The sequence below is a fragment of the Danio aesculapii genome, chromosome 5 (genome assembly GCF_903798145.1).
Source record: "Danio aesculapii chromosome 5, fDanAes4.1, whole genome shotgun sequence".
Classification (NCBI taxonomy): domain Eukaryota; kingdom Metazoa; phylum Chordata; class Actinopteri; order Cypriniformes; family Danionidae; genus Danio; species Danio aesculapii.
Window position 1 is genome coordinate 15117514 of NC_079439.1, and position 27013 is coordinate 15144526.

General features: G+C 35.4%; 1 protein-coding gene across 2 annotated transcripts; it reads right to left on the minus strand.

Annotated features, from left to right (window-relative positions):
* Positions 1-46: 46 nt before the first annotated feature.
* On the minus strand, positions 47-23564 carry cdca2 (cell division cycle associated 2). 2 transcript variants are annotated; one of them, XM_056457443.1, is made up of 13 exons: positions 23370-23564; positions 22860-23040; positions 21987-22117; positions 19422-19581; positions 14909-15063; positions 14584-14695; positions 11428-11735; positions 9208-9268; positions 8967-9119; positions 6282-6361; positions 4698-4772; positions 4288-4453; positions 47-1720 (listed from the first exon to the last, which is right to left on the minus strand). In XM_056457443.1, exons 2-13 carry the CDS (start codon positions 23014-23016, stop codon positions 852-854), a joined length of 2427 nt encoding a protein of 808 aa, XP_056313418.1. In that variant the 5' UTR covers positions 23017-23040; positions 23370-23564; the 3' UTR covers positions 47-851. The 2 variants fall into 2 exon arrangements, with proteins under 2 accessions (XP_056313418.1, XP_056313417.1); XM_056457442.1 differs by having other exon boundaries at positions 6282-6364.
* Between the last annotated feature and the right edge of the window lie 3449 nt (positions 23565-27013).

Consider the following 27013-nt stretch of genomic DNA (forward strand, 5'->3'; position numbering starts at 1 on the left):
GGTAAATTTATAAAAAAAAAATAAATAAATTAAAAGATTTTCCAAGCAAACGGATTGGTGTTTATGTAAAACTAAATAATTACCACAGGGAAATCACCTTCAAACAGCAGCACTCATCCAAGAGAAGATTTAATGAGCAGAAGTAATCTAACAATTATGAAATCTTCTTAAGAGTGAGGAGTGATCTGTAAACACTAAAAACCTTAAAGAACCAATATAATGTTAAAACAATTAATATGCAAAAAGAAAAGCATTAAAATTTCATTTATAATATGATCATTAAAAGAACGCTGCACTTTTTTTGGTTAAAGGCTCATTTTAGTTCCCTATAGTTAAACAGCCGAGTTGTACCATATTTAAAACCATTCAACTGATCTTTGGGTCTGGCAGGAGCACTTGTCATTTAGTTAAGCATAGATCCTTGAATCGGATTAGACCATTAGCAAAAAAAAAAATCTCAATTTTCCTATTTAAAATTTGACTATTCTGTAGACATATTACGTACTAAGGTCAATAGCTATTTACGAGGTCAACATCACTAGCAACTATGCTCGAATTCCGGCAAAATAATCAAGAAACTTTGTACTACAATATAATTCCATAGTTACACTGTGGTCCTAGTACATGTAGGACAATTATCAAAACCTTTTTTTAAGCAAATGGTCGAATCCAATTGAATGATCTATGCTAATCTAGGTTAAAAGTAGTCCCACCAGACCCAGAGATTATCTAAATTGATTTAAAAAATGGTAATACTCAACTGCTCAACTCTAGGCTACTAGTAAAATGAGCCTATTTCTAGAAAAAACATCAAGTGTTCCTTTAAACTGACACCAGTGGATGGAGGCCAGTTACTCTCGCAAGTTTGTTATTGGCTCTTCAGAAGCTTGAGGGATAATTGGTTCAGAAACACCACTGAGTCTTCCACGTGTCCTCCTCCGACTTGCTTTAACCAGCTCTGGTGAGGTGTGATCCACCCAGGCCAGACCCACAGCCTGCAGATCCATGCTCCTTCGGTTTCTCAAGCTGCGCCGCACAGAACCTCGGCTCTTCCCCACAGGCTTCAGGATGTCATCGATGTTGAAGTCTGCCTGCTGCCAGGGGGCCAAATCAGGCTCTGCGGGTCCAGCATTGCTCTCTAATGCAATGCCCTCAGAAAGAGCCATATCGTCTACTTCCTTTAGAACATTGATCATTACATAAGGACTTTTCTGCACCTTTTGACCCTGTCCAGGTCTTTTATTGCTGGGTGTCTTCTGTTCTAGCCTCTCAGTGGTCACAGAGTCTTCGTTTGCTTCCTCACAGCTCATTAATTCCTCAGTTGCCCCCTTCTCGGAGCACTCATGATGGTACATTGGGCTCATACCTGCTGATTCAGTTGACTTTTGGCTCTCTGTGTCTTGCTCCCCAGTTTCAGCATCTGATTCAGTAGTTGAGTCAAAAGCTGGATTGTCAAGCTTTTTTATCTTGGCTGCACCTGAGCTACGACGCTGACGCATAGGCCTTCCTGAGTCACGTTTAGTTTTAGAGGTTTTTGACCTTGGGTTTTGTCTTCCTGTAACACCCTGGTGTTCCAAACAAGTCACGTTTATATCCGAGTCTGTCACAATGGAGCTCGGTGACTCATTGGTCCATGTACAGGCAGTTCCCAGACTTACCATGGGACGAAGTGTCTTGCTCTGGGGAACACTGGGTGTCTGAATCCTATCTTGGTCTCCATCTGTGCAAAGAAATTGAAACTTTTACATTAGTGGTTGAAATCACTAAAATAATTCAGCTGTCTGCTATTGACCTTATTCTTCACATACGAGCGGGCGCAGCCATTTGAATACTTTTGCCTCAAGACTTCCGGTCTCATTCACTTCCATGCATTTTTAGACATTAAAAACAGCTCATTATGCTGGTTGATGTTGTAAACTGATATTTTCTTATTATATTTTTGTGGTTTTTATGTATAGTCATGAACACACTTGTTTGTAGAGCAAGTAGTCGAACCATTTTTGCCGTTTATTATACCTAGTCATTTCTCCCATAGGAAACAGAAGTTCTAAACGAAAATCGCAAAAACGAGCACACTTCCGCATTGAAGAATAAGGTCAATAACAGCTGCATTCTTTTGCTCTGGGTTGTAAAATCAAATGACAATCTTTATCAGGCTAATTCTTCAAGATCAAACAAGAACATGAATCATTCATTTAAAGGTCCCGTGAAGTGCTTTGAAATGTGCAGGTTTTTTTTTTTCGATGTTTGCGATAATCTCAACTAAAAAACGAACAGAGGGTGGAATATACAGTAGCTTCCCCCCTTAAAAAACAGAAAATAGCACTTTGCTTTATCGGTCAATGATTATATTTAAATGGACATCAGTAATCAAATTATTTGCCTTAATCTGAATAAGACAATAATTAAGTTGCTTAGATAAAAGGTATTTACATGTAAAGGTGTTTACATCAGTTGCATTTTGAATGTTCCTTTTATTATCACATTTTTTTTAAGGGCCCCTATTGTGAGTTTTTGAGAACGACCTTCCATGTAGTGTGTAACACAGCTCTAAGTGAAGTGAAATATCCAGCTAAGGCTTAAATCTGAAAGTGTTTAAAACTATTGATTCATCTATAAAAGAGCTGACTCCTAGTGCTTCAAATGAATCATCTTGATAACGAGTCTTTAGCCATTTCGGTGTGACATCGATACGAAACTTAAGCCCCGCTCAATCGTTCCGCATGCAAACCTGGGAAAATTGAAAGCTGCGGCCCCGCCCACAAAAACAATAGCAAAGAAAAAGAGGAAGACAAACACTGTAGCAGATCCTGGTTGAATCAAGTCATAAAGATGCTGTGCTCAGCTTGATATTATTGGAAGTGTGAGGGAAAATTTGTGTTATTTTCTCTACCCAAATATGAAACTGTGAAGAGTCAGTGGGTGAGATTTATTTTTGCAAAAATTCCTCAGCATTATAGCCTTGTGCTGTTCGAGTGCTCCTGGAATCTACATGCTTACAACAGGGCATTCGTCGGTTGTTTGTTAAAGGAAGCACCAGAAAAGAGAATTGTTGTAAGGGACTTCATCAGTACATGGATCTGTGGATCATGGATCAGTTTCTTCCTCCATTTCATAAGAGTATCACGTTAACTCTTTATATTCTCATATCGCGTCTAAACCACATTGAAAACGCGACGTTTGCCGCTTTGTTTACGGATGTAAATGCGTTTGTGAGCGCGCGTTCCACTGCCGTTTGTCGTTGCTATGGCCACCGTCAGCTGTTCTTACACACGTGCAGCGGTCAAGGTTTAAAATAGTTCAGCTTTTGCCACTGTGTGGATTAATACTGAATGTCTGTCGCTGTTTTTACTTACGGTTAAGAATAGAGCAATATGCTGGTGCTTAATTGCTTTGGGTTTACACACTTACCTGCCAACATCTGTCCCTGAAAATTTTGGAGACTTTTACTTTTAGGTTTAGGGGTGAGATGTCTGAATAACACTGTTGAGAACTGGGTACTGTTTACTGTGTTGTTAGTACTACTATGAAGCGTGTTTTAGGCGGCCACTGCGATTGGATCCTATACCAAAGTTGGCGACCCGGGGATTTCACAGACCGTACCAAAATGCTGAGGACTGGGTTTTCTGGGATAAATAACAAAATGGGTGGGTGGCTAGAGATGGGTCTGAAATACAGGAGACTCCCAGGAAAAACAGGAGTGTTGGCAGGTATGCTCACACATACACTTTGCACTCTGACTACTTCAATAGTGTTGATAAGCCGTGCTGTGCATTTCACTCTGTCTCACGCTGAATGCTGTCGACCAATCGCAACAGGCTGTCATCGGTCCAATCAGTGTAGATTAGCTTCGCGCTAAGGAGTGGTTTGGGAACAAATGAATTACTGAACAAATCATATGGGAGTCGCTGAGATAATTAGGTAAGCATAAATACATATTATAAGACAATCAAAGTGTGACCCTGCATGCATATCAGGTTTTTGTTCGAGACTCTAAAAACCAAATTATGACCCTTTTTAATGTATAATATGAGCTCTTTAAGGTCATAGCACATACATAGATTAACCTCACTGCTTTTCATGTTAATTTGGGTGGTTCATTTTTAATTTTTCAACTTTAACTGCAGTTCAGCAGTTTAACTTTCATTCATGCCCCTGTGACAAACTGAGGGGGCGAGGCATGTCAGATACTAGCTAATAGTTATCCTTAAATCTAACAGACTGAAAGTAACATCTAAATAAACTTTTTTTTCATAAAACTTTATGAGACCTTTAAGACAAGAATACCTGCTATTTTTCCTGATTGGTTCTGTGTTGGTGTGATGTTGAGACTGGTAGATGCTGTCTCAAATATGGGGCTGAGCAGAGGGTTTTTTGAGGCATAGTCTCTTTTCCCATAGAGAGACCGATCCACCTCTTTATTTCCAAATGTTCTTTTTGCTCCTGACGTTTTCTGAAAGTAAAAAAGCTGTAGTGATGAACACGGACACAAACAAGCTCCAGACATCTGAAATCATGCACGATGCTATTTTTATATTAAATGCTAAGTCCAAGCCACATTAGTGTTATTATTTCAGGCTCAGTGTCAGTTTGATTCGAGCGTTAATAATCAGAGCTTAAAAAGCTCCCGTTCACCCAGACTCATCACACGTCAGCTTGACTTATAAAAGTATAAATCCACTTCTTAAGCTTCATACCTTCATCTTTCCTGAAGCAGAAGCTGCTGCTGTACGTGAGCTTCTCCTTTTCTCAGGCTCATTCTCTGCTGGTTGCTGAAACAGAAGAACAGAATTGAGCTGGATGACTCAAATTATATCCGTTTGATGCTATTAAATTCAAAGCCTTGAAGGCACACTGGAAATCTTAAAATTTCTAACATATAAAGTTTTAGGATGTTAAAAAGGAAGGTAAAATAAAGGTGAAATATGCTGATAATAACATTTGAAACAATAATGCAACAACAAAATGTTTGACTGCCAGATTAAAATAAAGAAAATAAGCTCACTATTTACTTTCCCTTAAGTGTTTCCAAACCTTTACGAGTTAGTTTATTGCGTTAAACACGCACACACAAAGATTGACTTCCATTTTATAAAAAAAATACTATAGGTTGTTTTCACTTGACATCATTGATGCAGTGCAAAATTCAGATGGAGGGCAGGAAGTGATTCTTCTACATGGGAACCGCTATCAGAACATCAAAATGTTTATTTTTTGTGTTGTTTATAATTGTTTAAGTCAGCCAAAATAAGAAATGCCGAACAGCTTTTACGGATTTTCAAAAGTTTTTGCTCATAAAGGGGGGAAAGAACAGGTGGCATGTAATAAACATTTATTCAATACATCCATGTGTGCAAACATATTTTGAAAGCGATTTGTTTGACAGCACCAACAAAGACTATACACAGGTCTAGCTATGTGTATAAATATGTTAATGTGTTATATAAAAATCAGATACTAACACCACCAAATGTATAAAAAAAAATTCAGGATAATATAAATAACGTACCCTGCTGTGTAATCGCTGCAATGAAATCTCTGTTTTATTTCACAATAATCCAAGTCTTTACTGCCGTTTCGGAAGACTAAACAACCGTAACTTTAACATCAAGATGAGCAGCAGCAGAGAATGTTTGTTGATATAAAGTTCATCTACCGGCAAAAAAGAAATGCCCTTGTATGAGCAAAACTAGACGATTACAAAAATAAATAAATAATAATGTAGACTATGCGTCCACGCTTTTGAATGCTTTTATCTGTTATTTCGTGATGTCAGGAAGATATCAACATTTAAAAAAAAAAAAAACTATAGTAATTTATAATAAACATGTTTTGAACCACATAGTAAAGTGATTAATGTGTGCAACTCTTTGTTAATGAATGCAAAGTATAATTATAGCACAGAAAACTGAAGCCTGTTGAATCATTTGTTTATTACTACAGTTGTGTCGTACCACAGCAACAATATAATTACTACGACAGGTTAATTCAAGTAATTCATCGTGTACATAAAAAAAATTAAAATAATTAAAAAAAAAAAATCTAAGGGTTGGAACACTAAACCTTTTGGAGACTAAATGATGCCAGAGTTAACATTTTTGGATAAGCTATTACTTTAATGAACTTCTAATAGTAAATTATCTTAAAATATCCATCTAGCTATCCAGAAATCCATATATCTGTCTGATTCTCTGTGTGTGTAGAATTATATAAAACAGTAATAGCTGAATCCATCAAAAGGAAGAGTTTGAAAGTAGTGATGTACAGATATGAGAGCTCACCTTTCTTTTTCTACCGCGAGAGCGAGTTGCTTCAGTGCTAGAGTTGGATGAAAGTGTCTTTTCTGAGATTGCCGCCTCTACTGCTAAATAAGAAACATGAGTCATACATTACAAGCTAAAGCAATTATATACTGAATAGCTAAACATACTGGCATGATATTCTATTTCCATACACATTTAATTAGTATATAAGAGTCTTACAGCTAAGTAATAAAATCTGTTCAACAATCACAGTTTAAATTATCCTCAGAATCAGGCATTTATAATCAGGAGCAAGTGCAATTTTTTGACATAATATAGATTTACTTGAACCCAACAAGACCAAGGGCTCTATTTTACCAATCTAGGCGCAAAGTCTAAAGCGCAGGGCACAAAAGCATTAAGGGCGGGTTCGAATGCACTTTTGCTATTTTAAAGACAGAAAAATACGCTTTGCGCCACGGCGCATGGTCTAACAGGGTTGTGCTTATTCTCTTAATGATTTATGGGTTTTGAGAATAAACCAATCAGAGTCTCATCTCCTATTCCTTTAAGAGTCTTAAATGAGGCTTTAATGTAAAAATTGTATCTTTGAGTCCATTAAGTGGCGCAAATGGATTTCCCATTTAAAAAAAAAAATGGGAAAATTAAGGTTGCATTGGTCTGAAAAGAGCAACACTTCAGGGCAAACACATCTTGCACCTTATTGCGCCGGGTGTATGCTAGTGCCCTAAGTAACTGAAAATGTTGTTTAGAATATTTACACTCTTATGCCTCATTCAGACTAGCAGCGGTTTTGTAGCTGCCTGTCGCTCTGGGTGGCGGTCCTCTTTAATTGCAGGGGTGTGTAGGTATACACAGCACAAATACAACCGGCCTCTGAGTGAGCTGAGAGAGGATCACGTGAGCTCTGCTGGTGCTCCTACTGGCTGTCGCTCAAGAAAGTCAATCTTTATTTGCATAAAGTTGAAGGATTCTCAACTTTGTTGCGTCACTTGACACGCCCACCTGGTCGCCAACAGTCGCTGTCGCTCGTGTTGACGGAGGTCACCGGAGGTCGCTCACTCTCCGAAATAAACTGTCGTTTGGCCGCTGCGACTCACCATTTCTGTTCGTTGTCAAAACTGACAGTTGAAGCAGTATGGTTAAATATGTTAGCCACGGCCATGATATACTGACAATTTAACTGAAAACAAACAGGAAGTATATTTTCAGATTTCAATTAATGATTAAAAGGGCAAACATTTTTTTTCCCTTAATGACATGCACAGGTGAATTGTTCACCATAAAACTGGTTTGTTTTGATTTCTTGGGGACTTTAACCCTAACAGACAGAGTGATTTAAATATTATATTTACACTAGATAGTGTTTATGAACAACACATAGGCAAGTAGAATTAAAATCCATACATGCATTAAACAATAGAGATTTTGGATGAGAACAATGGTCACAGATGGGCATCTGAAGCTCAACAGGAACTTAAAGTACAAGCCCAAATCAGAAAAAGTTGGGACAGTACGGAGAATGCAAATACAAAAGTAAGTAGTGATTTATAAACTTACTTAGACTTGTATTTCATTGCAGACAACAAACAAACATTATTTAATTCGCTCCTCATGATTTTTTTTTTCCAAAATAAACATGTAATCCAATGTGTTCTTGTAACACATTTAAAAAAAGTAATGTTTGTAATGTTGCCATCCCTTTTCACAACACTTAAAAGACATTAAGACACCAAGTTATGAAGCGTTACAGGTGTAATTTTGTCCCATTCTTCCTGCAAACAAGTCAACAGATTCTCTATTGGAGACAGGTCAGGACAGCACAACCCCATAGCATGACAGACCCTGGCGTTAAGACTTGTTGCTGGTAAAAGACTGGATGATCCTTTTCTTCTTTGGTCTGGAGCACAGTGTCCATTTCTTCTAAAAAAATACCTGAAATACCATTTCATCTGACCACAGTACATATTTCCGCTGTGTGATTGTCCATCCCAGATGTATCCAAGGCCAGAGATTTCGATGGTGCTTCTGGACACTGTTAACATAGGGCTTCCTTTTGAAACAGTATGTTTTTACTGGGATGTGTGGATGTAACTATGTATTGTGGTACTTGACAAAGTAGTCCTGAGCCCATGTGGTGATATCGCTTATACATGAATGAGGATTCTTGATGCGGTGTTTCAAATCACATCATTAATTAACCAATTTACCTGATTACTAGCCTTAAATTGCTCCTCTCCCAACTTTTTTGATATTTTATTTTTGCAAGATATTTGATATTGCAAGAGACAAAATTGGTATTGGTAAGTTTTTATTTTTGAAAAAACATGAGAAGCACATTATTTAAAGGTTGTTGTACTGTCTGCAATGAAATACAAGACAAAGTAAATTTTCACATTACTTTTTTTTTTTTTTTTGCTTTTTCCATACTGTCCCAAGCTTTTCTGATTTGGGATTGTATATTTGGCGTTGGTTGATTTTTGTAAAGAAATGTTTTGTGTATCCAATCAGTAGACAACTAACTGATCATCATACTCATACATATCATACATATTTTATATATTTTGCTTAAAAATGTGTTGCAAATGTATTAAAAGAAGCTTAGACTTGCATAAACTGAAAGCAGAAATAAAAATGTGCATCTATTTACTAAAGCTGAAAAAGAGCAGGAAAAAAACAGGGAAGAAAATAAGTTTAACTCACCAGAGAGAGCCAGTGGCTGATTATCAGTGGTACACGGCAGCTCATCCCCTGTCTGTACATTTGACGGTACATCCTCTTCCTCTTGAAAAGCAGCGTTCATAACTTCGGTTTCTTCAGCCTGGGGCTTCCATGTGTCCTCAGCAAAGAGTGCATCTACAGTTTTAGATACATGATTAGAATTCAAACAGAAGAAAAACTTTCTCCAAAACTTTCTTCTGCTGAAAATCGTTTCACAACTCACCTTTCCATTTTCCTGGGAGCTGGTTTGAGGGAGACTCTTCCTCCAAAATGGGAAAACTGATCTAAAAAGAGACACAGACAAAAGGGAAAAGGCATAAAAATCACCATCAACTAAAAAAAACAGAAGTGTTTTAAAATAAAACAGGTGGTGAACAAAAGTGAAATACAGCAAGCAGGCTATCTACAGGTTTCTAAAAGTTATATTTAAGACTTTTAAATACCACACAGAATTATAGTACAGAATTTACAAAAAAAAAAAGCACACAGCACAACTAATGACCATGCTTTCCACTGTAATATACATATAAAGTGTGAAAAAACTGAAAACATTATTATTAATGTTAAAATAACAATAACAAAAAAATTCATACTAAAAATTTCACATCAGTTCCCCCAAAACTGCAATTACAACACTAACAAAACAGAGTTCAATAACTTATACCTATTACTAAATTAAACATAATATATTTTTTGTATAGATTTTTATCACTGTTTTATAGCAGGGTTTGTGCAGGTTTTATAAAGTCAAATTTACCATTAAAAATGGAATTCTAGACTTATAAAGGGTTACAGACCAAGACTTTTTTCTAATGGCCCAGTATTATCATTAGAAATCATGTAATTGTTTTTATTTTTTTCCCCTTAATTAGGGAATTCAATTTGGGGAATTTGCTGTTGTGAATTGTATCTCTTTGCAATAAAAAAACTTAAATATAAAAAATAAGGTTTTATTGAGATGAATTGTTGGTCATTGGATGAATGTTGGCCCGACTGAATAGCTTTACTTCGTCAAAAAATCTAAATTAAGACTTGTTTAAAAGAATTTAAGACCTTCAACACAACACTTCTGTGACATTTTTCAGTGAATTTTTAAGGCCTAAAATGTAGTTTTTGAAATTTAAGACATTTTAAGATTAAGACACTCTGTATAGTTACTTATTGTCTGATTTTGTTTGATCCTGTTCCGGTAAAGCATTAGCTGACAACTTTGACGTGATGTTTTCTCTATTTAACAATTAAGACTGATGTCTCCTAGAATTTTTTTTAATCATGCAGCAAACATTTTAAAAATAGCTTGAATAACAACATAATAACATAGTGCCACTTTCACACTGCGGAAACAACTCGACAGCACTAGCTACATTTCCATCCACCTGTTTTTATGTGCATTTTGGATATGCGGATAAAAAACGGTTGATGGAAACACCAAGATGCGCATAAAAAACATGTGCATAACTGAGTAGTATAAACTTTTTATTCTATAAGAAAAGATGTGCATAAACTGCAATAGAAACTGAACAAAGTCCAGTGTGCACATTAAAAAAAAATTCATGTGATTTTACTATAGGAGATAATGTTATGATAAAAATGTGTGTGAACGGACAAACCAGCAGGTTGAACACACTGTAAAACATCTGAACTGTTCTTTTGGTCATTCTAACAAGCTGTCCCCATTTCAGTATTAGTGTTAGTTTGTTATTAATTAGCAAACTCAGTTTTTACTGTTGATATTTGGTGCCAGTTAATCAGGAAGTGACGATTTTGTTCACTTTGACTCGTTGGATGGAAACGCTGCTTTATTTGCACATCTTTTATGCGATAATCCAGTTTTGTGCATAAAGTTAATTTGCAGTTTTGGATGGAAACAAAGCTAACTACACGTTATATATAGCTGTGAGTATCTGTTGGCGTCTTTGTGCACTGGTAATCAGTGAAGCCGTTCATGCAAAAATAAGTAAATAAAAAATATCGGCAGATTACAGTCCTTGGCTGGTCAATCTGTGCATCTCTAGTTCTTCATTTGTTAACTCACAGGTTGGCGCAGCTGTTACAAGCTATTTTAGAACAAAATTTTCACTAACTCTGTTTATGTATGTGAAATTCCTGCAAACGTTAATTACTTAAACAAAATCCTCTTAGCACGTATTTTATTAGGTTCCGCCAAAGACTAAAAATGGACTTTGGTTCCACCTATGTTGTTCTGTGTGATGACAGACAAAGAGATTTAAGCAGATTTCAAAACAAAATCTTCTTTTTTGGGTTGATTGCAAATGATTGCATTTTTAAGACCTCTGAAACATGAAATTAAAACATTAAGACAAATTATTATTAATTATTTTTTCACTATGGATTTTAGACTTTTTAAAGATCCACAAACACCCTAAGCAAGATGTATGATACAAAACACTAGCTAGTTTGGAGAAGCTGGTAAGTGTCAAACCTTTTCAATCTCTTCAAATACTTCATCACTGTACAGCAGGCCGGTGCTGCGTCTGTCAATAACCAGGACAGGAGAGGCTCCATTGCTTTGTGGGCTATTGAAGTCAGGTTGGGGAAGAGAGGGCTCACATCTTTGAGGTGTCTTTAGCAGAGAGCGTTTAGGACCAGTAGATGATGGAGGACACCTTGGGGTGCCTCCTTTCTGCAGTGGTGTACTGGGAGGAAGAGCTTTGTCAAAGAACTCTGGAGACAGTGGAGCCCCAAAACGAACACGCTTCTTCTTGCATACAGAGGAGACCACGTTTTCATCTGTTAAAAATAAATAAAAACTATGACTTCAGAATATGTAAGAAAATGAACAATAAATAAATGGTTTAAAAGATCATACCATGATTTATAATCACATTTAGCCCTCGACAGTTCTCATTATGAACTTCCCAGAGCTACTGACATTAGAATTAATTAATGCAGAATTCAAATGCACATCACAACACAGTGTCCCAACAACACATTTGACAAAACAAAATTCCAGCGACCAGCAATTTGTCTGCCTGCACCAAAAGTGGTGCAACACGACAGAAACATTTACATAACAGCTACTGTACTTCCAGCAAAACGGTGAAGGCTTCTTATCTATTTAATACTTATTAAACCTCTTTAACATTATTAATAGGCTACTCAGTGACTGATGTTATTGGTTTGCACTTAATCTCAGTTCGGACTTTCATTTTCAAACTGTCTGCTATCATTAGTTATTTTACTTTCAAGATCTGAGGTGAGCTATCTGCTACTGTATGTAATAAATTTCATATAAAATGGTATTTTTATATGCTACCACTGTGATTTTTATAAAAATCACAGTGGTAGCATTTAACACTGAATAAAGCAGATAATCTATACCTGATGTGATCTTTGTCATAGTAGTATATGTTGTTGTTCTGTGGAATTTAGGTGCATGACATTGGAAAAATCTGATATAGCAATGTTTTATTTTTCTGCACTAAATAATATGATGTGAAAAGTTTCAGAAGTAAAGCAAAGTAAAGGGGACACTATACTGTCAGTAAGCGCCATCTTTCGGATGGGATATTAAAGCGAGGTCCTGACTATCTGGGGTCATTAAAAATCCCATGGCACTTCTCATAAAAAGTAGGGATTTAACCCCAGTGTCCTGGCCAAATTCCTTCCATCAGAGCTTCCCAATCATCCCCATCCACTGAATTGGCTCTATCACGGTCCCTCCACTCCACCAATAGCTATTGTGTGGTGAACGCACTGGCCCCATTGTGTTGTGGCTGCAGTCACATCATCCAAGTGGATGCTGCTCACTGGTGGTGGTGTGGAGAGACCCCTCACCCTCATGATTGTGAAGCACTTCAAGTGTATGGCCATACATAATAAATGCGCTATATAAATACACATTACAATGTTTTTTCAAATTTTAACTCTCTAATATTTATTCCAGTTCTCTATGAAAGTCCCGTTGTGATAAAAAGCTAAATTATGACAAGGTTTCACGTGGGTAAAGGGATACATTGCAAAAAAATAAAAATAAAATAAATTAAATTAAACGGTCATCGTTTACTTTCCCTGCAATTGCTTCAAACCAGTTTAAGTGTCTGTCTTCTGTTGAACGTAAATGTAATGTATTTTTTTTCAATGCCATGCCAGATACCAAGGCTATTTTTATGGCATGAATATTTCAATAATAAAGATACAATTAAAAACAACAAACAAATGAACACATAAATAAGATTTTTAGTATTAATACATGATAAGAATTCTAAAAAAATTTCTGGTGACACTTTGTTAAAAACGTCCTTAAGGGAGTTCATTTCATAAAAATGTCTTCTGGAATCATTGAAAGCAGGACAGTCCAGTAAAAAGCGTTTTTCAGTAAGGGGAGTTGTACAGTACAAACATTGAGTGGGGTCTTCATCTTTAAGCAAAAAGGCGTGGGTTAACATTGTATGTCCAATTCGACATCTGGTAAAAATCACTTGATCAAATCTAGTCTTAAAATGTCTTAAAACACTGTTTGAGATTTCAGGTTGGTTTTCATACAATTTAATATTTTCTAATGCATCCCACTCCTCTTGCCACTTATTTAAAATGTAAACGTTGATAAAAGGTCTCATCTCTGAAGGAGGAACTTGGCATTTGTTTACCACTTGCTTCAAAGCATCTTTAGCAGTTGCTTGCTCATTTCCTGAAAGCCCAATTTGTCCTGGAACCCAGCAAAAAATTATGAGATAAAACTGGTTTTGTAGGTGCTGAACTTTCGTGAAAAAACTATAAATTAAAGGATGATCATTTTTTGAAGATTCTATCACTTGGAGGCATGATTTGGAGTCTGTAAAAATAATGGAGTTCTTTTGTTGGACATTTTCTATGCATTCCAATGCTAAAAGTAAAGCACAGGATTCAGCTGTGAATATTGAGCATTCTTTAGGCAGACTGAATCCATAACGTTGTTGTCCAGTCAACATTGCTGCTGCTACGCCATTTTCCACCTTTGAACCATCTGTAAATATTGGTGAGTGTAGAAAATATTGGTTTCTTATATCCAGATATTGTTGTCTATATACATTGGGATGAGCTGCTCCTTTCTTCCGATGTCCTTAATCCATATTGATTATGGGCTTCTTTAATTTTTCTAAAGAGGCAGGGAGCTGAAGTGTGTTTAGTTTAAAATGTCCAAGTCTGTTGAACGTAGAAGGAGATGTTTTGAAGAAAGCTGAAAAGCTGTAACCATTGTTAATGGCTACAGCTTTTCAGCTTTCTTCAAAATATATTTTGTGTTCAACAGAATAAAGAAACTGAAAGGTTTATAACCACTTCAGGGTGAATAATACAGAGTAAGTTTTGATGGTTGGGTGATCTATTCCTTTAACATAAGAGGAAATTATCAGTTATCAGAGTGGAAGTTAAACACGCACACAATGTCAAACAAACATTGTGTGTGAACGGTTCATTTTTTGAGCTACTTGGGAATGATAAAAAGCAAGCAGCACAACTTGTTTTCAGCTTTGATAACAAGAAACACTTCTTGAGTGACAAATCAGCCTTTTACAATGATTCCTGAAGGACACTGAAGACATAATGCTAAAAACACTGCATTTTAAAAGATTTTCAAACACTCCAACATTTGTCTTACCTGCTGGCTTAATATCTGGTTTTGACAGCATGGGTAAAGAAAGAAGCTCATTCTTTGCATCTGAATCCACATCCGATAGAGGCCTCTGGCTTTGAGACCCGGTACATTTAACCTTCATGCACAGAAAAACAAAACAACACACTGCTGACAGCAAATACACCACCAGACTAATAATGTGGACCGCAAAGCCTGCTCGAGTTAACACAGCATCCATTAGTTGCCTTCTAAGCACTTTTACCTGTGCCTGATTGTCTGCTAATGGCCATTTAACAGATCATAAACTGGATCGATTATCAAATATGGAAGAATAAATGCTGAGGATTACCCCTCGGTCCTGCTGTGTTGAAGCTGTGGGGTTGGGGAGTGGCGTCTTGGTAATCTTGTCCTCACACTCCCCTGGTGGGGCCCAGCAGCGTTTCTTAGAGGCAGGAGGCGACATTGAAATGGGTGGGCTCGGTGTTGTCGGTGTGTTTTCCTTTCCTACAGAACAGACAGTAGCAGAAAGAGATCACTTTAACTACATAATTACACAAGATGATACTTTGAAAATATGTCATGCTAGTAAGGCTGGCGATGTGGCAGAACACTCGACTAAATAAGATTAAGATATTTTTAATACACTAATTAGTAACACATTAATGTTACATATTAAATAGTTAATTTTTTATTTAATATTTTTTTAAGTGCGAAAATTAGAGCAAAACACAACATATTTTACCTCAGTATCTGTTCCATCAGTTAAAGTGGTTTCACAGAAATTTGAAAAATGACAAGGTGAGGCAGTATATTTATTTTTAAAAAGAGTTGTGCAGACTATTGTCAAATTAGCAAAGATGTATAGTAACGAAGTAGAACTACTTCACTACTGTACTTAAGTACTAAAAGGCTGTCTCTGTACTCTACTGGAGTATTGTTTTTTTTTCTCCTATTTCCACTTTTACTTCAGTACATATTTTCAAGGAGTTTAATACTTTTACTCCGATAGATTATTTATGTGCTGCATCATTACTTGTTACTAGAGGTGTCAAAATTATCGATATCGGTTCAGTAATAGATCATAACCGGTTATTACGTACTGACGTCATTTATCTCCTATGTGTGATGTCGCAGTAGAATACTACGGCGAAGGAGGCGAGGGCGAGTAAATAGCGCTCTTAGTACTTAAAAGGTGGATAATTGTGCACAATTCAACTGCTTGTGAGTTTTCTGGACAGTCTTTCATTGACAATGAAGGCAGCACAGCACACAAGCTGCTATTTCAGAACTACGGAGAAATGCTGTAAAACTCCATCTCTCCCTCTCTCTCTCACTTTGCTGACCCGCTGGCGTGTTTATGAGGTAACTTTTCCTCTCCTCTTGGCTGTTAAAGCGATACTTGTGGATCCTGACACAAGCATGCCTGTGGTGCGAGTTTTCTCCACTGTGTCTATTACGGATTACCTGTGATAACTGCGCATTACGCGCATAAAGACTGTAACCGCGGCTGTTCTTCCCGCCATCGGTGAACAGCGCTTTCATTTTTTAAAGCCAATCACAGCCCTTTCTGTTGAGCAGGTGAAGACAGTAACCAATCATAGGGGTGTAAGACCTCGCCTGTCAGCGCTCAAAAAGCAAGCAGGATAATATTTACATTAGTTTATTTGCTATTAATGCTCATGCAGTCTTTTGTGCATTTATTGGAGTTTTGTTTGATACATTCAGAAAGAGTGTTTTCTTTGAGCGGGTCAAATTAAGGGAACAGTTCATATATCTTACTGCTGTATTAAAGAACAAAATTGTATTACAAATAATATATAGATATTGTGCTGTGAAGAAAAAATCTAATTATGTATGGAAAGCATTGTCAATGCACCGAGAAATCGAATTGAACCGAATCGATGGCATGATAATCGTTACCGAACCAAACCGTGAGACCAGTGTAGATTCACACCCCTACACGTTACAATTATAGACCTTTCTCTTGGCTACTGCATGTAGGGTGCCATAGTGACCAGCGTCTTCCGGTAGAATGTTTAGAACTTCCGTTTACAGTGTTTACAACCTTTACAACAGTAATTTGCAATCCGAAAATGGGTTTCAATAGCATTTTGTGTGGATTACGGAGTGTTTTTGTGATGAAGCATGTTTCTTTTCGTTTTGGTGAATATATATATATATTTGGTGTCCGATATATTGTCACCAAAATTGTGGCAAAAATGATTGAGGTCATCTTCAAGTATTGAACGACAAGTCAATATACTGATTATTGTGGCAGGCCTAAACTAATCAGTTACAAAATGTCCATTTAAATAAATAGCTCACCCCAAAACATTTTATTCTGTCATCGTTTACTTGGTTCAAACCTTTATGAGCTTCTTTCTTCTGTTAAACACAAAAGAAGATATTTTGAAACATGTTGGAGACCTGTAACTATTGACAAGCACATTAGTAGCAGTTTTCCTATTATGGAAGTAAATGGTTATAGTTTTCTTCAAAATATCTTCTTTTATGTTAACTAGAAGAACAAAACTCAAAGGTTTGGAGTCACTTGATTATGAATAAATAGTGAGTACTTTTTGATTTTTAGGTGAAATATCTCTACTATCGTGCAATAAATTGACTCCGGTTTCTTTCTAATTAATGATGTTTACTGAATTCTCAAGCAGCATAACAAATTTGTTGCTGCATCTTTCTTTCACTTTCATATCTTGTAATATAACTTCAAACAGTCCAATAAAGGCAGAGCAAACCATTACAAACAAGAGTAGGCGTGAAATCAACAATTGTACACAACTTAATATATCAACATGTGTAAACTATCCATTAGTTTAAGCACTAATAATAAATTATATTAAATCAAATTATGCTAATTAATCTATATTCATTTTGCATGAAAGCAATAGAGAGAAAATTCTGCAGAACTGATTATTTGAGTCATGTTATTGATCCCACAGCATGAAAGACTAAATCCTGCTTCTAACACAGAAAGTGAAAGAAAAACAGCTGCTCATGAACTTTGAAATATGCCAGTTCATATATAAAATTGCCCAGCATCCAGCCTTCTAAACTGACATTATGAATTGCGATAATTAGAGGTGATGTTTAAAAAGGACTTCAAACGCTGTCTGGAAGTGGATGTATACACCGAGCGGAAACAGCAAAGACTCATTGTGCCTTCACATAAAAATGAACCTGAGCAAATTTAGTGCCAGTCACAAATAACAAGCTCATTGGTGATTTAAAAACCACCTTTCATGCAAAATCCACATTGGTAAGCTGTTTGGAGAGAAATGTATTCAAGTATAGTGTGTCCACAGTCATATTAGAGTGAAAAAACACAAGTCTCTTTTAAAAAATTTCCTGATGTTAAAATATGATCCAAATTCCAGCCATTTTTATGCCCATCAAAACATAACATAGCATAATAGTGTTCACTGCCCACCGATACTGATCCATGTCCTTAAGATAGGATTGGCAAAGAAACTGGGATTAAAAGATCTGTTCCAACTTTCTTTGATCCAATTGCACTTCAAAAGCAGTAATTTGTACATTTTGTTTTTGACTTTTGAACTTTTTGAGTAACATAATTCATGTTCCGCAGATTTCACCTTTTGGGATTTTCAAGCACGTTTTGCACTTAAGTCTGCACCGACGATATCAAAAACACAACCAGGAACTCACACATCCCCCGTTCTTGAGTTTTGAAATGGAACCATGGCAGTTGATGATGACTTTATACGTGAACACAAGGACGCAAGATCGCCGTAGCACGCATATTGAGAAACAGCCAAAATGTGCAGGGCAGGGGGGCCAGAGGACCAAAGTTGAGACTACTGATCTAAAGGAACAGGTGCAAAATCAGCTACAATTCCCTCTGACCCAAAAAATGTCATTTTCAACAGGGTATAATAAATAATCTGATGGGTATTTTGACCTGAAACATCGGCAACATTCTGAAGACTTATTTTACATCTTGTCAAAAGGCTAAAACAGGAGCCCTTTAAGGAATGCTGTGTAAATTGGTATTTAGATAAAGGGATCACTCACCAAAAACATAAAAAATTACTCACTATTTACTCTCCCTCAAGTGGTTCCAAACCTTAATAAGTCTCTTTCCTTCTGCTAAACACAAAATAATATATTTTGAAGAAAGCTGAAAACCTGTAAACACTAACATCCATAGTAGGAAAACAAATACTATGGGAGTCAATAGTTATTTGCAGCCTTCTTCAAAATATCTTCTTTTGTGTTTAATTGAAGAAACTTAAACTAAACGAATTATTTAAACTTAAGGTTTGCAACAAATAAATGACAAAATGTTAATTTTTACTAACAGTTTAATTACAGTAAATGTATCTCTTCCCCACCTGTCACGCATGTAGTCCACTTGAGTCGACAGTCATGAAGCAGTTTGCGTGTAACGGCCTAATGCTTTGCCTTAATTGTCTTGTTTACATTTGAATAAACTTAAATAATCATAATGTCAAAACCTGAAAGCATCACAGATTATTTTGACTGGAAGATTGGATGACTGGATAAGCTTTTCCAATCTTTTTATTAACACTGAAAGCCCTTTGAAATGTAAACATATTTATTCAAAAGCTCATAAGCGTCATTTGATTTATTCTGCAAATCATCCTGCTGCGCTTTAACAGGGATCAATGGAAGAAATCAAATTGCATTAAATTTATTACGGCGCCTTTCTATTCTGAATAGGTTCTATTAGCTGGAAATGGCAAGCAATGACAATATGACGTTCTTTTAATTTACTTAATAATTCCATCTGGTCCTAGAAGCATGCATCTTTAAAAAATTCGGTTTTATGTTGGCAACAATCAGCAGCTTGAGGAGAGACTGACCGTTCTGGGAATCTTTAGCCAAAGTGCTTTTTGCACTCTCATTCTCCTCATTTTTCTTCCATTCATCCTTCTCCTCATCGTCCTCCATCAGACACTGGAAAGCAGCCATCTTTTTCTTCAGAGAGTCACAGCGTGAAAGAAAAGGACTCCCCTGTAAAAGCTTCATGAGGACAGAACACATGCTTACAGTGAATAAAGAAAGAAAAGCACAAACAACAACTTTCATCATGATAATAATGATAATTATCAATGCGGTACACACTTTAAAAACATGTGGTGGGTCAAAAGAGTGATGAAAACGCAATTGACAATAGAATCATGAATTCTAAAGATTCTAACTAAATTTGATCAAATAAAGTGCTTCTTATGTTACCTTTAATCTAGTATGTAATGCTGTTTGTGAACAGGTCTACGAGCCAAAATGTAAGAGATGCAACTAACATAGATTCATGGCAAATTTGCATTTGCTGGCTGTATGCAACCACTGTCTACTGTGGCCCACCCTGAAAAACACTGGCTGCATCCAAAATCACATATTTGCCAACTATATAGTATGTAATAAACAGTATGCAACTGACACAGTTAGGTCAGGTGATCATGACAAAATGTGGATGTAGTATGTTTAAATTCCATTCATACTACTCATATTCATAATATATAGAATGTACTTTTCTAACGGTGGTGTAGAAAATTACAATTCAAATGTAGTACCTACTCGACTAGTGGGCGATTTCGGACACAGCCAATGTATATGTTTGGTTTGTGTCATTATGCCATTATGTTGTTGCTAAAATATGATGTTTTCTATCCTGAATAAACAAATCTACTTTGCGTGCACCCCAAATGACAAGGACATGGTAATTAACACTGTAAAACCAACATTAACAGTGCTGTTTGTACCACTGCATAAACAAATGCTAAGGAACTCCCTAGGAGCTGAAATGATTACAGCTGTTATTTCCGTCTGACTCTTACAAGGTGTTTAGAGACTGTAGGACAAGAGAAAAGAGCTGATGCTGCAAAGTAAACCAAGAAAACAAAAGCTATAAACCCATTTTAAGAGGACTCCAATACAAAATTTGGAAAAGAGCATAATTGAGTTTAAGGTTTTTTTGTGATCAACTTTTTACTGTTTTCAGAGATACACTAATATTTTTAAATTAATTAAACTTTTAATTAAACTAATAGTCTTATTAGACTAATGTTCAAGAAGAACATTATATACACACATATACATATACACACACAGACAGTTGAAGTCAGAATTATTAGTCTCCCTGTTTATTTTGTCCCCCTATTTTTGTTTAATGGAGAGAAGTTTTTTTTTTTCCAACACATTTCTAAATATAATAGTTTTAATAACTCATTTCTAATAACTGATTAATTTAATCTTTGCCATGATGACAGTAAATAATATTTGACTAGATATTTTTCAAGACACCTCTATACAGCTTAAAGTGACATTTAAAGGCTTAACTAGGTTAATTAGGTTAACTAGGCAGGTTACAGTAATTAGGCAAGTTACTGTATAATGATGGTTTGTTCTGTAGACTATTGAAAAAATATATAGCTTAAAGGGGCTAATGATATTGACCTTAAAATGGTTCATAAAAAAAATAAAAAACTGCTTTTCTTCTAGCCGAAATAAAACAAACAAGACTTTCTCCAGAAAGGGGGGCTAATAATTCTGACTTCAACTCTGTGTATATATGAATATGTGGACGATTTTGGAAAAATCGATATAAATGCAATTTACCAGATGACTTGAATTCTTGTAAAGAATTCATAATTTTAGATCAATTTGGACGATTCTGTAGGGGAGCAAATCTGCCAAATTTATTTAAATATGATAAAAATGTAAATATAATAATAATAAAAAAAGCAAAGCTAAATTCAACAGATACAAATAAACACTTATTTATGATTTTCTGGAGAGTCAAACAGTATTTAGCAACACAAATTAAATAACCACTGTATAATAATAATACCAATAACAGCACTGTATCGTTTTCATCAGGTAAATATTTGTATAAATCTACAATTACCATCTATAAATGTTTAATTTGCTGTGCCCAAATGGCTTAAATTAGCTTGAAATGCTTACACAGTCACTGGCCTTAAAACATATGCAAATAATAAACTTTCACTCTAAGGTTAAAAGTTGAAATGACTCCAATATGTCGTTAACTATGCCTGTTCAATTATAATCCCAACTACATTGCAGATCCTGCGATGCGACTATTGCTGACTCCCACATTGCGATATTGATGATGAAACGATATATTGTGCAGCCCTAATCCATTATGCGTTTTGATGTTAAAGCCTATGCATCCAATAAAATCTGTTTTATTTTTTCACAAACGTCTGAGAGTTGGTAATATGACTTACTATACTTAATGAATACAAAATTCAGGAGAAGACAATTTAAAAAAATGTGTCTACATAGTAATGTTCATGCTTAAATGTTTTTATTTGACAAACACTTTCGTGTTTAGTCACTATTTGATGTATAATGTAAAACACTGGTCCTGAAGCAAAAGCAGCTGTGCTACCCTATGGATTTACCTGTGGTGTTTGGGGAGGAGTTTTTGCAGCTTGTCTGGCTCTGAAGCAGATGAGCGAGTTCGTTTCTGGAGATCCCCGAAGCCCAATCGTGGATCTCCTCCTAGCTTTCAGCTGAGCCACTCTGGACTTATCTGAGGAGATAAAACAGTAGACAAACAAGGCTCTTTCAAATTAATTGAATATGCTTCACTGACATAAAAAAAGCAAACAGATAAAATGATGCAGAATAACATAAAGCACAAAGAAAATGTAATTCAACAGCAATAATAAAATGCCATAACTAAATGAAAAATTTCTTATTTACGTTGTAAAAACTCAATATTAGGGCTGCACAATACATCATAATGTATTGTGAATGTGAATCGTGAATGTGATCAACCGCAATAGTTACATCGCAGGATGTGCAATGTTGAGTTTGTATTATAATTCATCAGTTGCATGTGTTTTAACAGCCTGTGGCTGTATAATGATTTCAGTAGCACTCAGGGATAAGAAATTGTAACTTTAATGATTAATTTTATTGAATTATTTTTATCTTTATTATTCAATGACTGTACTTGAATACTGTTAGACTCGGAAAACAATAAAACACTGTTAATTTCATTTGTATATTTTTTTTATTGTACTTATAGATTGTTTATTAGATTTCATGCAGATGCACTCTCACTGCAGAATCATCCCAAATCAATCTAAAATGATCAATTCTTTCCAAATAGAGATATTCAAGTCATCTGGTGGAATTATATTCATATCACAGAATAACAAAATATCGCAATGTTAGATTTTTTCTATATTGTGCAGCCCTTATCAATATGTCATTTTAATTTAGCTCATGAGGCAAGACATCATTATATCTACTTTAATGTTGCTAACCTTTACTTTTAGAGGACGGCAAGAAACTGTCTGTTGATATGCCAAACTGTAAAGGGGTGAGTTTGGAGAAATCCACATCTCCAGCTTCAGTGTTCTGCTGAGAGGGAGACAAGTCTGCAAGTGCTGGTCTGCTGTCCATGGCTTCAGTGACATTCATGCTCGACTCCACTGCATATGAAATCTAAATAAATAAATGAAATGAACATGAGACACAGTCAAAACATATAGTAATATATCAAAAGATATTACAATCCTGCATAGCAGAGATTTACTGTAACACGTTATGTACATCTGTTAACATCAGGCCAGCGATGTGTACAACATGTAAGTTACTTTAATATTACATTTTATCTCGGTTAGTTTACAAAGCAGTGCAACGAATAATAACTAATGGTTTATAAAGCACTACAAGGGTTAGCGTAACTACAACTCTGCGGTATGTTTCATTCAATAAGTAAAAAATAAACGATTGTTTGTATTGTGCTGAGATGTTCAAACTTCGCTCCTTACCGCACGTTAAAACGGCGCAAATATCCTTCCGCCTTGAAGGAACCCGAAAACACCTTGGTAGCTTAAAATAAACGACTTATTTTTACAGTTGATAACCTCAAAGACATTTGAGTCTATATATTACAGCATTTTAAATGTGTTTTGATTATATATTTCCAGGACGTGAGGGAGCACTACAAGTTCTAACGCATCTGACGGTCCATCTGGCAAAGATCCTTGGTCATATGAATCAGCCAATGAGGTTTGAGGAAAGGCGTCACGTGCTTTAAAATGGCCAATCACATTTAAGTTTACGGAAACTGTCACGGTATGTGTACTTCAACGGAGATGCTTTATAAAGTGTAACAAGCATTGGTAACAAATTTTATTGTCAAAATTTCACATACACAAACAGATATTTGCCAATAAATTTAGATTTGCCAATATTGATTTAGAATATTTGATTTCTACTGTGAAATTGTTGAAAAGCAAACAAATCTGAGATGTACCAATTATTATAATAGTTTTATTGATTCCCCTGTTAATTCTTAAAATCATAGGTTGTAGAAAATGCTGTACATTATGCTTTATGGATGGATTTTATCATTCATTCATTTTCTTTTCGGCTTTGTACCTTTATTAATCTGGGGTCGCCCCAGCTGAATGAACCGGCAACTTATCCAGCACATGCTTTACGCAGTGGATGCCCCTTTCAGCCGCAACCCATCATTGGGAAAGGGTGGATTTTGTTTTTTAATTTTTTACCATTATTATTTTAGAATTTTTTACGTTCACCTGTTATATTGTGTTGTTGTATGTATGTGCCTGAAGGTTTGTGCAATAATAAAAAAAAATTATAAACATGAAAGATATTTTGTAAAGTGTACTGAAAAAAATGTCATTTTTTTCCCGAGATGAAGTAGAGAATAAGAAAAAGGTTATCACCATTAATGATTACTTAAGGAATTGCAAACATTGTTTTTGCAACAGGTTTTCTAAAATGTTTGGTTTTAATCTGCAAATGTGGCATTATTTCAATAATATACACCAATATACAGTTGAAGTCAGAATTATTAGCCCCCTGTTTATTTTTTCCCCAATTTCTGTTTGACAGAAAGAAGATTTTTTCAACACATTTTACACATGATAGTTTTAATAACTCATCTCTAATAACTGATTTATTTTATCTTTGCCATGATGACAGTAAATAATATTTGACTAGATATTTTTCAAGACACTTCTATACAGCTTAAAGTGACATTTAAAGGCTTAACTAGGTTAATTAGGTTAACTAGGCAGGTTAGGGTAATTAGGCAAGTTATTGTATAACGATGGTTTGTTCTGTAGACTGTTGAAAAAAATATAACTTAAAGGGGATAATAATTTTGACCTTAAAATTTTTTTTTTTTAATTTATTGTTTTTACTGTTTTTAAACTCCTTCCTCTGTTAAACATAATTTGGGAAATATTTAAAAAGAAAAAAAATCAAACGCTTAATAATTCTGATTTCAACTATATTCCTAGGCAAAGTATTTTTAAAGTTATTATTTTTTCATAGCTCAGTAATTCTGAAAATACACCAGAGAGAGCAAGAAAGATAATAAACATTTTTTTTTGGGGGGGGGGGGGGGGGGGGGGGGGAAACTTTACTGAAAATTGTGCACACAGCAGAATGAACCGCCAACTTATCCAGCATATGTTTTACACAGCGGATGCCCTTCCAGCTGAAACATCACTGGGAATCATCCATACACACTCATTCACACACATACACTACAGACAATATAGCCTATCCAATTCACCTGTACCGCATATTTTTGAACTTGTGGGGGAAACCAGAGCACCCGGAGGAAACCCACGCGAACACAGGGAGAATTCGCAACTCCACACAGAAATGCCAACTGATGTGAACCAGCGATCTTCTTGCAGTGAGGCGATTGTGCAACCCACTGCACCACCATGAGGCCTTATATTATTTATTAAATATTAAAATATAAAGATATTATTTTTATATTCTTTTTAAAATTTATTTTATATTATGTAAATTATTTTTTTAATGACCGTGTTATTCTGTTTGATTGTTCGATTTCTGTATTCGAATACTGTTAGACTCCTGAAATAACCATAAAGCACTGTTGATTTCACTTTTTTTTTGCTCCATCATATTTTTATGTGACTGTAATTATATATAGCATATATAAACTGTAATACATATAGCAGCAAAACAAAATATTGCAATGTAATATTTTTCCAATCTCGTGCAGTCCTAACCTGAACACTTAAAAATAACTCAAAACAAAATAAGTGTGACAAAATAAATTATGCTATAATAAAGAATATAACTTAATTGTATATTGTGGATTTTTTCCTTACATTGGACAAAAAACACTTTAAGAAAAGCCAAATGTTGGAAAATCATAATAATAAACAATGTTTCTGGCTGTAGTGTCTTATTATGAAAAGCAACAATCTTCTCTGCATACTGCCTTATTGTGGCAGTCATAGAGTAGAACGTAGACATCTCTCTTTTCTGCTTTCAATAAAAACTCAATGGGTTTTCTGCTGGCACATTGCACACTGGTGGCACATCTCACATTGGTTTGGCTGGTGTGCTTCAGCCCCTGCTGGTAGATGCCATAATTACATCAGTGTGCAGGCCAAAACATGTTTAGCCGTTGATCCACATTCAAAAGTAACCAGATGTCCTGAAAATATTTCATTTACGGCAAGCATCATTCTTGCAATATAACAGCAAATTAGTACTGTTTGGCATGATTTTGCGGAGCAGTTGTTTTCATTTGTTTTTAGATGTCATGGATGGACCTTCAATTATGGTCATCCTCCGTGTGCAAGCAACCATCCAAAAAGTCTTTTAAAACTTTTAAGCTATAATTTTTTCCCCACATTTTATGAAAGCAGTGTGGGATTTTATTTTTTATTATCATCATTTATTGACATATTTTAAGAAATGTTATATTATTCTTTTAAACTAATTTACATAGTTCTGAGTGTTTAATCAGATGTATAATTTTTTTTTCAGACGAATTTGAATCATGTTTTTGTGTTAACTGTTAAAAAAATATTAGATTGTTTTAAATCAAATTTATTCTTCATTCCTTTTAAACTATGTTTGTTTTTCTAATTTACTTATAAATGTTTGACTATTTAGTTGTTTAATATTTATTTTATATACAGCCAAATCGCACTGCTACTCATGTGATATTGCTCATATAGCATAGACCAGTGTTTACATTTTCAGTGGGAGTATGTGTGGTCAAAAAAAACAACAAAAGTTTCATTTTTAACTTATTTTGCTTAAATCGGACTTTTATTTTGAAATGCGCGTGCGACAACCATACAGTTTGACACGTAAAATTTCACGTCCTTTGTCTTTTCGTGGAAATTGAGGTAAGGATGTCGTTTTTTTTTAAAGCTGGAGCAGCCGGGAACGCTGCAATAACAGCGACGAGACGACTCTGCTATTTTATCTTACTCCGTTGCATGGGGACCGGATGTTGTGATACGCCGTTTCGCTTACCGGAACCAGGAAGTGTGAAAAAGGCCTATTACAGCAACAAATACCCCAATAATGTATAATCACTGCATTTTGCATCATTAGCAGCAAAGAATATGGTGCCAGTGCTTGATGAGACATTAAAAGAAGT

Excerpts from the sequence above, each read along its gene's own strand:
- cdca2 (XM_056457442.1), bottom strand. The coding sequence starts at position 23,016 with ATGAATGTCACTGAAGCCATGGACAGCAGACCAGCACTTGCAGACTTG. Across the intron at positions 14,696-14,908 it reads CAACACAGCAGGACCGAGGG|GTTAAATGTACCGGGTCTCA; the intron begins GTAATCCTCAGC and ends CTGTGCATGAAG. Across the intron at positions 4,773-6,281 it reads CTCGCGGTAGAAAAAGAAAG|CAACCAGCAGAGAATGAGCC; the intron begins GTGAGCTCTCAT and ends CTTCTGTTTCAG.